The sequence below is a fragment of the Pseudophryne corroboree genome, chromosome 5 (genome assembly GCF_028390025.1).
Source record: "Pseudophryne corroboree isolate aPseCor3 chromosome 5, aPseCor3.hap2, whole genome shotgun sequence".
Lineage (NCBI taxonomy): Eukaryota > Metazoa > Chordata > Amphibia > Anura > Myobatrachidae > Pseudophryne > Pseudophryne corroboree.
Genome location: NC_086448.1, coordinates 522,391,787 through 522,409,830, shown reverse-complemented (window position 1 = coordinate 522,409,830; position 18,044 = coordinate 522,391,787). Strand labels below are relative to the sequence as shown.

At 44.6% G+C, this 18,044-nt stretch overlaps 1 protein-coding gene across 1 annotated transcript in view; it reads left to right on the top strand.

Annotated features, from left to right (window-relative positions):
- Positions 1 to 18,044, top strand: part of TXNDC5 (thioredoxin domain containing 5) — a 40,891-nt gene that overhangs the window by 5,174 nt on the left and 17,673 nt on the right. The window contains exons 3-9 of the mRNA XM_063923121.1: positions 7,223 to 7,328; positions 7,746 to 7,842; positions 8,784 to 8,899; positions 11,160 to 11,246; positions 11,398 to 11,529; positions 15,481 to 15,563; positions 15,777 to 15,906. Coding sequence (XP_063779191.1) covers positions 7,223 to 7,328; positions 7,746 to 7,842; positions 8,784 to 8,899; positions 11,160 to 11,246; positions 11,398 to 11,529; positions 15,481 to 15,563; positions 15,777 to 15,906 — 751 coding nt within the window. The remainder of the gene's footprint in view (positions 1 to 7,222; positions 7,329 to 7,745; positions 7,843 to 8,783; positions 8,900 to 11,159; positions 11,247 to 11,397; positions 11,530 to 15,480; positions 15,564 to 15,776; positions 15,907 to 18,044) is intronic.

Below are 18,044 nucleotides of genomic sequence, written 5' to 3'. Positions count from 1 at the left end.
GACACCATTAGCTCCAGAGGGATTGTTATGCAGGTCTCGCCCTCGCCGTCCGTCCCAGAGCCGCGCCACCGTCCCCCTCGCAGAGCCGGAAGATAGAAGCCGGGTGAGTATGAGAAGAAAAGAAGACTTCAGAGGCGGCAGAAGACTTCATGATCTTCACTGAGGTAACGCACAGCACTGCAGCTGTGCGCCATTGCTCCCATACACCTCACACACGGCAGTCACTGTAAGGGTGCAGGGCGCAGGGGGGGCGCCCTGGGCAGCATATAGACCTCTTTTGGCAAAAATAAGTATATGTACAGCTGGGCACTGTACATATATAAGAGCCCCCGCCAAATTTTGAGATTTTCAGCGGGACAGAAGCCCGCCGCTGAGGGGGCGGTTCTTCTCCCTCAGCACTCACGGCGCCATTTTTTCTCCACAGCACCGCTGAGAGGAAGCTCCCCGGACTCTCCCCTGCTTATACCACGGTAGACAGAGGGTTTTAAAGAGGAGGGGGGGGGGGGGGGGCACAAAATTGGCGCATATTGTATATGTTAACAGCGCTATCTGGGTAAACATAATATTATTGTGTTTTTGTCCTGGGTCATACAGCGCTGGGGTGTGTGCTGGCATACTCTGTCTCTGTCTCTCCAAAGGGCCTGGTGGGGAAACTGTCTTCAGATAAGAGGTTCCCTGTGTGTGTGGTGTGTCGGTACGCGTGTGTTGACATGTCTGAGGTAGAAGGCTCACCTAGAGAGGAGGGGGAGCGTATGAATGTGAGGTCTCCGTCGGTGGTGCCGACACCTGACTGGGTGGATATGTGGAATGTTTTAAGTGCTAGTGTGAACTTATTGCACAAGAGATTAGACAAAGCTGAGGCTAAGGAACAGTCAGGGAGTGAACCCGTGTCTGTCCCTATGTCGCCGGGACCTTCAGGGTCTCAGAAGCGCCCACTATCCCAAATAGCAGACACTGATACCGACACGGATTCGGACTCCAGTGTCGACTACGATGATGTAAAGTTACAGCCGAAAGTGGCTAAATGTATTCGATATATGATTATTGCAATAAAAGAAGTGTTGCATATCACAGAGGAACCCCCTGTCCCTGACATGAGGGTACACATGTATAAGGGAAAAAAGCCCGAGGTAACTTTTCCCTCCTCACATGAGTTGAACGAATTATGTGAAAAGGCTTGGGAATCTCCAGACAAAAAACTGCAGATTCCCAAAAGGATTCTTATGGCGTATCCTTTCCCGCCAACGGACAGGGTACAGTGGGAATCATCCCCTAAGGTGGACAAAGCGTTGACACGCTTGTCAAAAAAAGATAGCGCTGCCATCACAAGATACGGCTACCCTCAAGGATCCTGCAGACCGCAAGCAGGAGATTACCTTGAAATCCATTTACACACATTCTGGTACATTACTCAGACCGGCAATTGCGTCGGCCTGGGTTTGTAGTGCGGTAGCAGCATGGACAGATTCCTTATCGGCGGAGATTGAGACCCTAGATAAGGATACCATTTTATTGACCCTAGGCCATATAAAGGATGCTGTCTTATATATGAGGGATGCTCAAAGAGACATTAGTTTACTGGGTTCCAGAATAAACGCTATGTCAATCTCTGCTAAACGAGTCCTCTGGACCCGGCAGTGGACAGGTGATGCCGACTCAAAAAGACATATGGAGGTTTTACCTTACAAAGGGGAGGAATTGTTTGGGGAAGGTCTCGGACCTGGTCTCCACAGCTACGGCAGGTAAATCAAATTTTTTGCCTTATGTTCCCGCACAACCTAAGAAAGCGCCTCATTATCAAATGCAGTCCTTTCGTTCAAATAAAAGCAAAAAAGTGCGTGGATCGTCCTTTCTTGCCAGAGGTAAGGGCAGAGGTAAAAAGCTGCACAGCACAGCTAGTTCCCAGGAACAGAAATCCTCCCCGGCCTCTGCAAAATCCACCGCATGACGCTGGGGCTCCGCTGGGGGAGTCCGCCCTAGTGGGGGCACGTCTTCGACTTTTCAGCCACATCTGGGTTCACTCATAGGTGGATCCCTGGGCAATAGAAATTGTTTCTCAGGGATACAAGCTGGAATTCGAAGAGGTGCCTCCTCGCCGGTTTTTCAAATCGGCTCTACCTACTTCTCCCCTGGACAGGGAGATAGTGTTAAATGCTATTCACAAATTGTGTCTTCAACAAGTGGTGGTCGAAGTTCCCCTACTTCAGAGAGGGAAGGGATACTACTCCACCCTGTTTGTAGTTCCGAAACCGGACGGTTTGGTCAGACCCATATTGAATTTAAAATCCCTGAACCTATACTTTAAAACGGTTCAAGTTCAAAATGGAATCGCTCAGAGCGGTCATCGCCAGCCTGGAAGGGGGGGATTTTATGGTATCCCTGGACATAAAGGATGCATACCTTCATGTTCCCATATATCCACCTCATCAGGCGTACCTGAGATTTGCGGTACAGGATTGTCATTACCAATTTCAGACGTTGCCGTTTGGGCTATCCACGGCCCCGAGGATTTTCACAAAGGTAATGGCGGAAATGATGGTGCTCCTGCGCAAGCAGGGTGTCACAATTATCCCGTACTTGGACGATCTCATAAAAGCGAGATCACGAGAGAAGTTACTGAACAGTGTGTCACTTTCAGTGAAGGTGTTACAGCAACACGGCTGGATTCTCAATATACCGAAGTCGCAGCTGGTTCCTATGACTCGTCTGAGCTTCTTGGGCATGGTTCTGGACACAGACCAGAAAAAGGTTTTTCTCCCGATAGAAAGGCTCAGGAACTCATGACTCTAGTCAAGAACCTATTGAAGCCAAAAGCATCATTGCACTCAAGTCCTGGGAAAAATGGTGGCAACATACGAGGCCATTACCTTCGGCAGGTTCCATGCAAGAACTTTCCAATGGGACCTATTGGACAAGTGGTCCGGATCACATCTACAAATTCATCAGCGGATCACCCTGTCCCCCAGGGCCAGGGTATCTCTCCTGTGGTGGCTGCAGAGTGCTCACCTTTTGGAAGGACGCAGGTTCGGCATTCAGGATTGGATCCTGGTGACCACGGACGCGAGCCTCAGAGGGTGGGGAGCAGTCACAAGGGGAAGAAACTTCCAAGGACTCTGGACAAGTCAAGAGACTTGTCTTCACATCAACATCCTGGAACTGAGGGCCATATACAACGCCCTACGTCAGGCGGAGACTTACTTCGCGACCAACCAGTTCTGATCCAGTCAGACAACATCACCGCAGTGGCTCATGTAAACCGCCAAGGCGGCACAAGGAGCAGGGTGGCAATGGCGGAAGCCACCAAGATTCTTCGCTGGGCGGAAAATCATGTAAGCGCACTGTCAGCTGTGTTCATTCCAGGAGTGGACAACTGGGAAGCAGACTTCCTCAGCAGACACTACCTGCATCCAGGGGAGTGGGTACTTCACCGGGAAGTCTTCGCACAGATTGCAAGTCAGTGGGGACTGCCCCAGAAAGACATAATGGCATCCCGTCTCAACAAAAAGCTACAGAGGTATTGCGCCAGATCAAAAGATCCTCAGGCGGTAGCAGTAGACGCCCTAGTGACACCGTGGGTGTTCCAGTCGGTTTATGTGTTTCCTCCTCTTCCTCTCATACCCAAGGTATTGAGAATAATAAGAAAAAGATGAGTGAGAACAATTCTCATTGTTCCAGATTGGCCAAGAAGGACCTGGTATCCAGATCTGCTGGAAATGCTTACAGAAGATCCGTGGCCTCTTCCTCTACGACAGGACCTGCTACAACAGGGGCCATGTCTGTTCCAAGACTTACCGCGGCTGCGTTTGATGGCATGGCGGTTGAACGCCGGATCCTAGCGGAAAAAGGAATTCCGGATGAGGTCATTCCTACGCTGATAAAGGCTAGGAAGGATGTGACAGCTAAACATTATCGCCGTATATGGCGCAAATGTTTTTTGGCGTGAGGCCAGGAATGCTCCTACGGAAGAATTCCATCTGGGCAGTTTCCTGCACTTCCTACAAACGGGAGTGTATTTGGGCCTAAAGTTAGGATCCATTAAGATTTCGGCCTTATCCATTTTCTTTCAAAAAGAATTTGCTTCTCTCCCAGAAGTACAGACTTTTGTAAAGGGAGTGCTGCATATTCAGCCTCCTTTTATACCTCCGGTGGTGCCTTGGGACCTTAACGTGGTGTTGAGTTTCCTTAAGTCGCACTGGTTTGATCCACTTCAAACGGTGGAGTTAAAATATCTCACTTGGAAGGTGGTCATGTTATTAGCCTTGGCTTCGGCTAGGCGAGTGTCTGAATTGGCGGCTTTGTCTCATAAAAGCCCCTATCTGGTTTTCCATATGGATAGGGCCAAATTGCGGACCCGTCCTCAATTCTTGCCTAAGGTGGTGTCATCTTTTCATATGAACCAACCTATTGTGGTGCCTGTGGCTACACGAGGTTTGGAGGATTCTGAGTCCCTTGATGTAGTCAGGGCTTTGAAAATTTATGTGGCCAGAACGGCTAGAGTCAGGAAAACGGAAGCACTGTTTGTCCTATATGCAGCCAACAAGGTTGGTGCCCCTGCTTCGAAGCAGACTATTGCTCGCTGGATCTGTAATACCATCCAGCAGGCGCATTCTACGGTTGGATTGCCGTTACCAAAATCAGTCAAGGCCCATTCCACTAGGAAGGTGGGCTCGTCTTGGGCAGCTGCCCGAGGGGTCTCGACGCTACAACTGTGCCGAGCTGCTACTTGGGCGGGTTCAAACACCTTTGCAAAATTCTATAAGTTTGATACCCTAGCTGAGGAGGACCTCCTGTTTGCTCAATCGGTGCTGCAGAGTCATCCGCACTCTCCCGCCCGTTTGGGAGCTTTGGTATAATCCCCATGGTCCTTACGGAGTCCCCAGCATCCTCTAGGACGTTAGAGAAAATAAGATTTTAAACCTACCGGTAAATCTTTTTCTCGTAGTCCGTAGAGGATGCTGGGCGCCCGTCCCAAGTGCGGACTACTTCTGCGAGACTTGTATATAGTTTTGCTTACATAAGGGTTATGTTGTAGTTCCATCAGGTTGGACTGATGCTATGTCATTTTTTCATACTGTTAACTGTTTACTTGATACACAAGTTATACGGTGTGATTGGTGTGGCTGGTATGAATCTTGCCCTTGGATTAACAAAAATCCTTTCCTCGTACTGTCCATCTCCTCTGGGCACAGTTTCTCTAACTGAGGTCTGGAGGAGGGGCATAGAGGGAGGAGCCAGTGCACACCCAGCCCTAAAGTCTTTCTTAAAGTGCCCATGTCTCCTGCTGAGCCCGTCTATCCCCATGGTCCTTACGGAGTCCCCAGCATCCTATACGGACTACGAGAAAAAGATTTACCGGTAGGTTTAAAATCTTATTTTTATAGACCAAATTTTGGTCGATTTTACAAAATGGAAGCATTTTCCACTTTCTTATTTAGGGTGCTACCACTTATTTAAAATTGTTTCCTTTCCTCGCCTCCTATACCCGCTCTAAATGCTACCATTCATATTTTCTAAGCATGACCTTTAAAATTATTACTACAGCATTGGCAAAGTTTATATGGGCCAATAAGTGTCCTCGTATTTCTTTATTTAAATTGCAAAAGCCAATGCTCGTGGTGGGGGGCATACATCTTCCTTGTAGTCAGGATAGTACTCTACTTTCCATATCCCGCTATGCTTGGCGGACCCTTCAAAAGAGATTGGGTTTTTTTTGCTACGCACTTATTGTTCCTACCCTTAATGACGCTGTCGCAGTTCCAGGACATTTTGCCTATTTCCAAAATCGGTTATATCAACAGTTTATTGTCCAAATTTGAAGCCTGCTGATTTGTCCTTCTCTCTTTATGGTGCTGTGGGAATGAGAAGCTGCAACCCTTGCCCTACTTTATTAATTGACTCCTACAAAGCAAAAGTTGGATCTTGCTAAATTAAACACTGGGATGGCTAAATGGAATGACACCAGAGACAGATTAAAAGCTGTTATTGGGTTTTAATACAGTATTCTTTTCATATGCTGAAAAGCAATTTATAGTGCATAGGGCGTACTGTACACCTAAGTTGTATTTTCTAATGGGAGCATGAGATACCTCTGTTTCAAATGCTCTATCAACAATGCAGATTTGTTACTTTGTTTGTGGTCATGTTCAGCAGTGCAGACCTTTTTGGATGGAAGTTTAATCTTAAGGTGCAGACACTCAATGAGATGTTGGCTATCTTCGATTTTGACTATGCGATATTGACTGTGTACTTGCGATATTGGCTATGTGCGATTTTGACTATACTACTAGATGGCCAAAATTGACTTGCCTGCACAGTCTATCTAGCCTTGCGGTACCGGCCCGTGCGCATCGGTATCGTAAGGTGGCTAACACCTTGCGATTTGCACTAACTTTCTAGTCAAAATCGCAAGGCAATATCTCACTGTGTGTACACACCCTTACATTAATAATGTTCTTTGTATTACTTTCACAGTACACATGGCTTGGGCCTATTGAGTTTATTATACTTCATCAGTCCCACATATTTGTTCGAATGGTGTTCATTTACTTTCTGGCATGTGTTCTGCGGCCTCCCAAAAAGACAATATTGTCTAAATGAATACATAGTGACCCCATTCCAATATCCCTTCTGCTGCCTCGTTTGAAACATATCAATTGGATTGAATGTTCTATTGACGTTTGAGGTGTGGACATAGATAGATATAATATGGCTCCCTTATTTAAACACATTACCAACATTTACTAAGGAGTATGTTAGAAAGGCAGTTCAGATGACAAAATGGTACAGTATGCAGGTGGCTTCAAGAAGATAGCCCATGTTTTGATTGTGGCAATATATATTTCTATGCCTATATAATCGTCGTACTTTTCATCTTTTGTATATTTAACCACTGCAATATCCTTTCTCAGGATTGTATGTATAGTATTAGCATTTTTCCTATGTCTCTGTTCATTCACTCACTGTATACTGTTTACGTGATACTGCATGATTATGTTTATTATATGTGCTTTTCTCTATCTAGAGTATTCCGTTTCATTTCATGGTTTACCCATATTCACCATGTCACGTCAACTATCGCAATACGTGTTTTGTTTTAATAAAAACATTGAAAAATATATCTCTGTATAAGTGATTTTCCTGGCATTTAGTTTTCGCTGCCAATGTATGTAGATAAATGCATGTGTAGTGAGTAATAATATTTCCTCTCATTGTTCTCTTTCAGACTAAAGCTGTTTAAACCGGGCCAAGAAGCTGTGAAGTACCAGGGCGCAAGGGACTTTCAGACTCTGGAAAACTGGATGCTGCAGACTGTGAATGAGGAACCAGAAGTGAGTGTCAAGGAAATGTCTTTCCTGAAGGGCTTTTGATGTAGGTCTCTATATAGCACCGTGCTTCACTTAATTTTAAGTGGGGGGCAACTTTTTTTTTTTTGATCACCATAAACCCTCTTTGTGAGGTATTTGAGTGTCACCTGGGCAAGAGCTGAAGTTGTCCAGATATTGTGCTTACCATCAGATTTATAACTTACTTTCCCAGCCCTGTCAGAACACTGGATGGAACTGGTTAATCTTTTGGTAGGAAATAAAATGTCACTGCCAGGTGTTAGTGTGAAGCTTTACTGTGTGTTCTGATTATATATGACAAAATGTGTTTGTTTTTTTGACATGTCAGCTTGATCTGAAAGTAACTGTTTCACCCAATGTGGAGTGATGTGTACAATATGCAAAAAAATTATCTTTTTATAGAAACCAGAAGTCGAACAAGAACCTCCGAAAATTTTGGAAGCTAAACAGGGCCTGTACGAGCTTACCTCAGGAACCTTCAGGGATCATATAGCCGAAGGTATAGTTTGGTCCGTGAATATGTTACCAAATATTCTTGTTGATTGGTATACCGTGTATAACTATTAGTGCTAATGCATATATGACTAATATTACAAACATTTTATTATTATTTAAAGGGATTATCCACTCTAAGAATTTTCCCCATCTCTATAAAATAGGCTTGTTTCTGGTAAAACTGGAGGGTGCAGAGTTGTTAATAGCGTTTTTTGCATGCTGGGAAAAGAGGGCATAGGACCAATCTAGACTAGCTAGAAACACAAACACGTTTCATCAATCACAACTTCCTCAAGGGTGTTTATTACATATGTGCAGAATACATTGCTTTCATCTTGAATTACTCCTAAAATGGATTCTATATGGTCAATATAAGAAAAAAATTACCTGTTGGTTCCAGCACAAACAGTAAGTGAATAGCTTTCAGCACAAGACTGGATGGATCACTTTATCTGGATATGCAGACTTCTCTGTTTGGAAATCCAGGCTCCTGGACAGTCAGCACTTGTAGTCTCAATGAAGATCAGACCCATGAGGTCATGCAGGCCGGCCGCCACAGCTCATTCGAAGAGGCCAGGAAATCTCTGTTGAAAGACTGAGATCCTGGCCCCTGCACTCCCACAAAAGGCTTCAGTTGCCACCACCTACCCGCCCCCCAAATGGCTGCAGACTATCAATCTCTTAACTCTGAAGATGCAGGACCTGTATTGCACATGTGCTGTACGGGTTCGGTGCATATTCAAAGTACCAAACATTGGATCCGAACAGTCCCATTGTCCATGCCCTATGTTTTATGACTGTTAAACTACAGCTTTCAGGGTGGAAGGATTACAACTATTCAAGTTCCCATCACAGCTTGTGTTATGCTGCCAAAATATGGCCAATTGAACTTTACTGCCATCAAAAGATAAACATTTTCTTTTGTGTTTACTTGTTGTTTTGCAGGAAACCATTTCATCAAATTCTTTGCCCCTTGGTGCGGTCATTGCAAATCCTTGGCCCCTGCATGGGAACAACTGGCAGCCTCATTTCATGACTCTGAAACAGTCAAGATTGCCAAGGTAAACAAAGCGCAACTTGACCCATTGTAGGCATCAGTAGTTGGGCTTTCTGTGCACTCTAGTGGGTATAGTTACTGAAGTGAATGTTTTTCAGTATTATCCATAGCGTAAGTTTTAGTACAGCGTGATTTTTCAGTTTTTAATTTGATATTTCTGCAATTTAACATCTTGGTGTACACTGAAATTAAAAGTATAAAATAAATAAACCATTTTAGATAATTTATTGACTCAAAGTACCCACCTTCTGCAGATACACAGGCTGCTGCTTAGTGGATTAATGCCACACACTGTGTGGGACCATCCTTTCGCTTATTCCACAGTGTACAAAAACCTGTGATAAACCAAAGGTTTAAAGTTTTGATACATTGCTCCAAAAGGCCTACTTTCAGCCTTCAGTAGTCCACTAGCAATGCCTCATGGCGCAGGCAAGCCTCGTTTTCATTGCTGCAGAACAGCTGAAAGGTCTTAAATTATTACCTACGCCATAAAAAAAAATCTTTTTTTTTTAAATAAAAAAAATGTAATTGTGAAATTCACATTTTACAGTTTTTGCTAAACCTTTTATCCCCCCTAATATCTAGCAGTTTCCCACTTACCTTTGTACCATTTCATTCCACTTTTTGTACTTGAATTTTAGTAAAAACTTAGATTTGTGCGTTAAAACATTTGACTGGTAGTGTATTTACTCAGTTATAGCTGCTGCTCTGTCGTTTAGTATCTGATATGCATACATCTAAGCATCTCTGTCTTATGGTAAGTGGTGATGGAGCACTAAGGCATAATACAGGGCTTAAGGAACACCAGTAGTGTTTAATCACCATGAATGAAAAAATATTTTTGAGACTAATATACCCAGGAAAAACCTAATAATTCTGATGGTAAATATTGGTATATTAGTAATTGGAACCTCATGCTATAATGCTTTAATTTATGATGTGTGTCCCGTAGAAAAAAAAAAATTCTCTATATTTTCTCTATTCCAACAGGAAAAAAAAGTAGATGATGTAGTATATAAACAAAAATCAGTATAGACTTTGTATAATACTTCAGCAATTAGCACGCTGTTGGATTCTCATTTAAGTGGTTGAGGATATGGGGCAATGGAGAGTGGAAGAAAATGTAATGTAAGGCGTAGGGGGAAGACCTTGGGCATAGACCAGTGGTTCTCAATTCGGGCCTCAAGGAGCACTAATAGTCCATGTGTTAAGTATATCCATGGCTCAGCACAGTTTGTCTGAGGTATTTAATTAAGTCACTTGTGACCAAGCAGGGATATACTTTAAACCCTGGACCGTTAGTGCTCCTTGAGGGCTGAGTTTGGGAACCACTGGCATAGACAAATGGGAATTGGTATGTCTAGCAGAACAAATGAAAAGAATTGGGTGCAAGGATACTGGAAGGGACTACTTATTCAGCTCACATGGGGCCTGATTTAGAGTTCTATGCTCATGCAATTGCAATTCTCTAGGTTACGGAACTACTAATGTTAGCAAGTGAAGCTGCTGCCCAGAAATGAAAAGAGATGATCACCGGAGCTATTGCAACTCTTTCGCAATTGCGTAAACATTCGCAGCCTATACACAAAAACTATGAACATTGACTGCTGTGTAGCTACGCCGACTGAACACGGCAGTAGCGACGCTGGCACCATATTTCTCTGCATACATGATCGCTGCTGACAGCATATGCACGCCCTGAAACGGCCATGACACTCTTGCATTTTTGCCGCCACTCACCGTTCACTCCCCTACACGACATTCTGTCAATCACTCTGCAATGAAATCTCGCAAAGGCACCTTTACACATGCGCAACGCAGCCTGCCAATAATCTGCATAGTATACAACTCTGAATCGTCCCCACAGTGAGTGAAGCACAGAAGTGTCAAAAGGTCTCAGTATAGTTAGGGACCCATGGAACCCAGTCCTTGTGGAAGGAATCACCTTTCTCTTGGAGGAACCTAGTGACATATTCACAAGTTAAGGATCTTTGTGACACCATTGTTCTGTTTAGTCATTGATTTATAAAAGTGTATTTTCAGTATGCTTTTCTTCTGTGTTGCGTTATTTGATTACGGTTCGGATAACCATTTTTCTTTGGTAAAGTTACAACTTTTTTTCAGCAGTATGCAAAAACTAATTTACCATGATTTCTCGTTTCTAATATATTGTTCCTAATAACTGAATTGTAAAGTTTTTGTTTTTTTTCCTTAATTTGCTCATGCCTGGTACTAGTATAACTTGCTCACTGTTCCTTCCAAAGGTTGATTGCACTCAGCATAATGAGCTCTGCTCGGACAATCAAGTACGCGGCTATCCAACATTACTGTGGTTTAAAAATGGCGAAAAAGTAAGTAATCCACTATTGTAGATACACATTCCCTATCTATTATAGAACCTCAATGCTCAATTCCTATATGTTTGGCCATGCCATGGTTTTTTTTTTTGTGTGGCAAATATAAAAAAGTTACTTGCTATATCTACCTTTTTTCTGGTTACAGGTGGACCAATACAAGGGGAAGCGGGATTTAGATTCCATGAAAGAGTATGCTGAAAGCCTGCTGAAAACTGCAGAGGAAAAGGAAGAGGAAGAGGATGTCCAAGTACCAACTGAAGATCCGGTAGAAATAGAAGTAAGTAGCAGTCTGCAGCTGCATAGCTATTTTTGTGGATTTAGTTGATGAGCCATAGTAACAATGTAGCTGATAAAGCTGGAATTCCAGGCCCACAATACTCTTGCCACAATGTACAAAATAAATTGTAGAACTTAATGTCAGTCCATCCAAAGGGTATAGGCTCTAGTAAAACAAGGTGCTTAGGCTGGAATTCAATTCTCTGTGGTAAATTACTGCAGGTGAAAAAGGGAGGTAGCCTTTGGCTTTAACGCCGGTGGCTGTTCAGTTACGCTCCCTTTTTCACCCGCTAGCCTTGTTAACGACTGTTAAAGTAGTGCGCTAATGGGCGTTAACACACAGAATCCATAAAAAGTTCACTGATTCACGCGTTAACTGGGTTGCAGCACCTGTTAACCTGCTAGTTATCAGGATTTTCTCTAACGTCCTTGAGGATGCTGGGACTCCGTAAGGACCATGGGGAATAGACGGGCTCCGCAGGAGATAGGGCACTATAAGAAAGCTTTGGACTCTGGGTGTGCACTGGCTCCTCCCTCTATGCCCCTCCTCCAGACCTCAGTTTTACACTGTGCCCAGAGCAGGATGGGTGCACTGCAGAGAGCTCTCCTGAGTTCTCTGCCTAGAAGCATTTTGTTTGGATTTTTTTCTACTTTTTTACAGGGAGCACTGCTGGCAACAGGCTCCCTGCATCGAGGGACTGAGGAGAGAGGGGCAGACCTTCTTGTCTAAGATAGGCTCTGCTTCCTCGGCTACTGGACACCATTAGCTCCAGAGGGGGTGAACACAGGTTCTTACTGGGCGTCCACCCCCAGAGCCGCGCCACCGTTCTCCTCACAGAGCCAGAAGAACCGAAGTCAGAAGACGTCAGGCGGCAGAAGCCTTCAGCTATTTCATCAAGAAGTCTTCGCACAGATCACGGGTCGGTGGGGACTGCCTCAAATAGACATGATGGCATCCCGTCTCAACAAAAAGCTAAAGCGGTATTGCGCCAGGTCAAGGGACCCTCAGGCGGTAGCGGTAGACGCTCTGGTGACACCTTGGGTGTTCAGATCGGTCTATGTGTTTCCTCCTCTTCCTCTCATACCCAAAGTGTTGAGAATAATAAGAATAAGCAGGGTCAGAACAATCCTCATTGTTCCAGATTGGCCACGGAGGACTTGGTATCCGGAGCTGCAAGAGTTGCTCACAGAAGATCCGTGGCATCTTCCTCTAAGGCAGGACCTGCTGCGGCAGGGGCCCTGTCTGTTCCAAGACTTACCGCGGCTGCGTTTGGCGGCATGGCAGTTGAATGCCGGATCCTAGCGGAAAAAGGGATTCCGGAGGAGGTCATTCCTACCCTGATCAAGGCTAGGAAAGACGTGACGTTAAAACATTATCACCGTATATGGCGAAAATATGTTTCTTTTGTGTGAGGCCAGAGCTGCTCCTACGGAGGAGTTCCATTTGGGTCGTCTACTTCACTTCCTTCAAACAGGAGTGACTTTGGGCCTAAAATTAGGGTCCATAAAGGTCCAAATTTCGGCCTTATCCATTTTCTTTCAAAGAGAATTAGCCTCTCTTCCTGAAGTACAGACTTTTGTGAAGGGTGTGCTGCATATTCAGCCTCCCTTTGTGCCTCCGGTGGCGCCTTGGGATCTTAACGTGGTGTTACGTTTCCTCAAGTCACCTTGGTTTGAACCACTCAAAACTGTGGAGTTGAAATACCTCACGTGGAAAGTGGTAATGTTGTTGGCATTGGCTTCGGCAAGACGTGTTTCAGAATTGGCGGCTTTATCACATAAAAGCCCATACTTGGTTTTTCACGTGGATAGGGCAGAGTTGAGGACTCGTCCTCACTTTCTGCCAAAAGTGGTCTCATCTTTTCATGTGAACCAACTTATTGTCGTGCCTGTGGCTACACGGGACTTGGAGGATTCCGAGTCCCTGGATGTGGTCAGGGCTTTGAAGATTTATGTGACCAGAACGGCTAGAATCAGGAAGTCTGAAGCTCTGTTTGTTCTGTATGCGGCCAACAAGGTTGGCGCTCCTGCTTCAAAGCAGACTATTGCTCGCTGGATCTGTAATACGATTCAGCAGGCGCATTCTACGGCAGGTTTGCCATTGCCTAAATCGGTTAAGGCCCATTCCACTAGGAAAGTGGGCTCTTCTTGGGCGGCTGCCCTAGGGGTCTCGGCATTACAGTTGTGCCGAGCAGCTACTTGGTCGGGGTCTAACACCTTTGCAAAGTTCTATAAGTTTGATACCCTGGCTGAGGAGGACCTCCTGTTTGCTTAGTCGGTGCTGCAGAGTCATCCGCACTCTCCCGCCCGTTTGGGAGCTTTGGTATAATCCCCATGGTCCTTACGGAGTCCCAGCATCCTCTAGGACGTTAGAGAAAATAAGATTTTACTTACCGGTAAATCTATTTCTCGTAGTCCGTAGAGGATGCTGGGCGCCCGTCTAAAGTGCGGACTTCTTCTGCAAGACTTGTATATAGTTGTTGCTTACATAAGGGTTATGTTATAGTTTATCGGTTGAACCGAGGCTATGTTGTTGTTCATACTGTTGACTGGGTAGTGTATCACAAGTTATACGGTGTGATTGGTGTGGCTGGTATGGATCTCGCCCTTAGATTTACAAAAATCCTTCCTCGTACTGTCCATCTCCTCTGGGCACAGTTTCCCTAACTGAGGTCTGGAAGAGGGGCATAGAGGGAGGAGCCAGTGCACACCCAGAGTCCAAAGCTTTCTTAAAGTGCCCTATCTCCTGCGGAGCCCTTCTATTCCCCATGGTCCTTACGGAGTCCCAGCATCCTCGACGGACTACGAGAAATATATTTACCGGTGGTAAGTAAAATCTTATTTATTTTTTTCTGACCTGCTGAGGCAGGTGGAAAAAAAATCCCTGATATCTACTGGCTTCGAGCTAATTAGATAGCCCCAGGAGATCAATTAGCCTGCAGTAATCTACTGTGGGTCTATTCATGAAGCAGTGAAAAGGGTGGAGAACTGAGCCAGTGGAGAAGTTGCCCATGGCAACCAATTAGCATTGAAGTAACATTTATAATTTGCATACTATACAATTGTACGGAGCAGCTGGTTGGTTGCTATGGGCAACGTCTCCACTGGCTCACTTCTCTACTCTTTTTTTTACTGAATAGACCCCTTAGCCACTAATGAAAATATTGGTGTGTTTTTTTGGTGAAACCATTTTTGTTTTTTTTGGGGTGGGAAGTTGCTTCTTTGTGGGATGAAAAGGATTAGTACAATTCTTAGGGGTGTTGACTTCATAAAATGACAGCAAGAGATTCTGAAATCCTTGTTTCCTTTTGTAAATATCAAATGTCTACCTTTCAGTCATGTAGAAACTGGCTAGCACTATCTGTACAGAATTATGGCTGTGCCTTTAAGATTTTACAAATGTGGAAACTACACACAGCGGGCTACATATGGTGTGACCTAATCTGAGCTGTAGCCAATTTGTCCATGCTCCATAGATAGCAGAGGTACACAGATTCAGTGTAATGGCCAAGCATATGGATTGTAAAGGGCACAATATGTTTTATGCCAGTGGAGGTTTTGGCGTGCTTGCGTCAAAGTAGACTATTGAAATGGGATTGAGCTGAATAAATTAGGTTTCCAACTATTGCCGTCTGATCGTTGTGGCTAGTGATGCAAATTTGACAGATTTTTGATTTATTACAAATATTAGAACGCAAAACAAATATTCCACTTGTAAATTGTATAATTCAAATGAAGTCTCAAACTGAAGAAAAAAAAAAAGCTTTCAAGCTTCAGTTATATGTGTACTGGCTGAAGTATGTGTGGATGAGACTTCATGCAGCAGTGAGTTAGACATTGCACCTTTTTAGTCTCTAAGAGCAGTTGTGGGATAAGCTGTGCTCTAGCAGATATGCCTCATTACGTATAGGCCACTCCGGTCTCTGACTATATGTTGTTTTATCTCTTCCAGTCCAAGGTCCTGTCTCTTACTGAAAGTAACTTTGACCAGACTATTGCCACAGGTGTCAGCTTTATAAAGTTCTATGCTCCATGGTGAGTATTTCAGCTATAACCATGTGGGTTCTCCAGACTGTTGTGTTTGCGGTATTTGAATCCCGCTGTCTGGCTTATACACTGGTGTTTCTTAAGTAAACCTTGCAGCAAAGTACATGAAATGCACTGCTAAAGTGCAATGTGTCTTCTGATAGGAAATCTTTTATTGAGTCTATAAATTTGGTTTATGCAGTGATGTTCTCGTTTCTTAAGGTGTGGACACTGTAAGCACCTTGCTCCTACGTGGGAGGATCTCTCGAAAAAGGAATTTGCTGGTTTGAGCGATGTTAAAATTGGAAAGGTTGACTGCACTGCGGAGAGATCCCTCTGTAACAGATTTTCGGTAAGTCTTTGCGCTCATTTGTTTCACTTCTTACTGCTCTGATGCCAAGTCTTTTATGCTTTCTAAGACCATTATATGACCTTGTCCAGTATGTGGCAGAATGGAAGCATTGGCTTCCAGGCGCCAGCTGTCAGAAGGGCACAGAGAGATCCTTCTATTACCGATTCCTGCTCTCTGCTGATCACTGATAGATCTGTATGGGGTCCAGGAGAGCAGCTTTCCCTTGCCGGCGGTTGCCTGCAGGTACAATTAAGGGTTGGTGGGTTGTTTTTTTTCTTTGTTTATTTTGATGCGGCACACGGTCATGATGTCGCACGCACTGCACTTATAGTGGAGCCGCTGTTGTGAAGATGAGAGGAGCAGTAGCCCACAAGATATCAAAGAAGATAAGTGTGTGGGCTGCAGGCCAAGGGGATGAATTCGGGGGGATACTGCAGGGCAGCAGACAGAAGGGGACTGGCCTGTTCTGGAGAGATACAGAAGGGGGCTGGCTGGATCTGGAGAGACACTGCAGGTCTGGATACAAGTAGGGCTGGTTGGAAACACACTGGGGGGGCTGGAGCTTCAGAAAAGCAGGGAATGTGGCTGGTGAGAGATGAAGCTGGCAGAACTGGGAGGAAGATGCTGAAGATTCTCCAAACTAGCGGGATACTGCAGACACAGATAATCTGCCAGATCTGGCTGGTTGAGATGAAAATCTGGTAATGGATGAGAGCAAATGACAATCGACCATTTGCTCGCAAACACTGGAAAATGGATGAAACCTGTTGTTCAGATAAATTTGCCAAATCCGTGATTTCACCAATTTGAATTACCAGTTTTTGTCCTTTTCCAGTCTTTGGAAGCTAAGGTAGATTGTCATCCATTACCAGATTTTCATTCCAACCAGCCAGATCTGGCAGATTATCTGTATAGTGAATGCCCAGCTTCAGTTATTGGGGTAGATTGGTTGGTACTCTCTATCCAAGCTTTAAACAATCAGCTTTTGCCATTTTTCAAACACATCCCATAAACCAACATTTAGAAGCCGATTGGTACTTTCTCTCCAATCATTGACCCCCCCCCCCCCCCCCCCCCCCCCCCCCCCCCCCCCCCCCCCCCATATTGTTAGGTGTAGTCATTTGGGGGGTGATTTGCTTTAACTGTCATTTTGTGATGCAGTCACATGATTTTACAAAAATGCTCAAGTGGTGAGGAGGTTTGGGAAGTAGGGAACTTATAATGTTTGTTTCCTTACATGGGTAGTGTAAATACATACCTCCCAACATGACCCTCTCCAGGAGGGACAGAATACTCTGTTCCTGGACTTTTCTCTTAATGTATAATTGCCCTCAACTGTGCTGAAACACCTTTCTTATCCATTTACCTGTTCAATGATGGCAATCATACAATAAGAGAAAAGTCCAGAAGCAGAGCATTGTGTCCCTCCTGGAGATGGTCATGTTGGGAGGTATGTAAATATTATTTTGCATCTATGGTGGTTATAGTGTAGACCACTTACGGTTTATAGAAGACATTTTTTTCACCTATTTGTGATTATTTTATATTTGGCAGCTAATGGTATTGAGTTATACCCCTTTCACACCAAATGTATAATCCGTGTTATTGCTGGGTTTACTCTGGTTGTGTTACCCGGAAATAAGACCCTGGTAGCTACCAGTGTCGAAACCCAGCACTGGCCGGTTCCGGTATGAATGGTCGACCATGTTATGGTCGACAGTCATTAGGTCGACCACTATTGGTCGACATTGGATACATGGTCGACACATGAAAATGGTCGACACATAAAAGGTCGACATGAGGTTTTTTTACTTTTTTTTTTGGTGTCGTTTTTTGCGTAAAGTGACTGGGAACCCTAATTAGTGCACCGCGTCCCCTCGCATGGTGCCTTCACTCCGCTACCGCTTCGCTCTGCACAGATTACCGTTCCAATCGTAGTCCACGTGGATCGTAAAGTATGGAAAAGTTCCCCAAAAGAAAAAAAAGTTTAAAAACTCATGTCGACCTTTTCATGTGTCGACCATTTTCATGTGTTGACCATGTGTCCATGTCGACCAATAGTGGTCGACCTAATGACTGTCGACCATAACATGGTCAACCATGTGAACGGATACCGCACTGGCCTGGGTAGCCAGGGC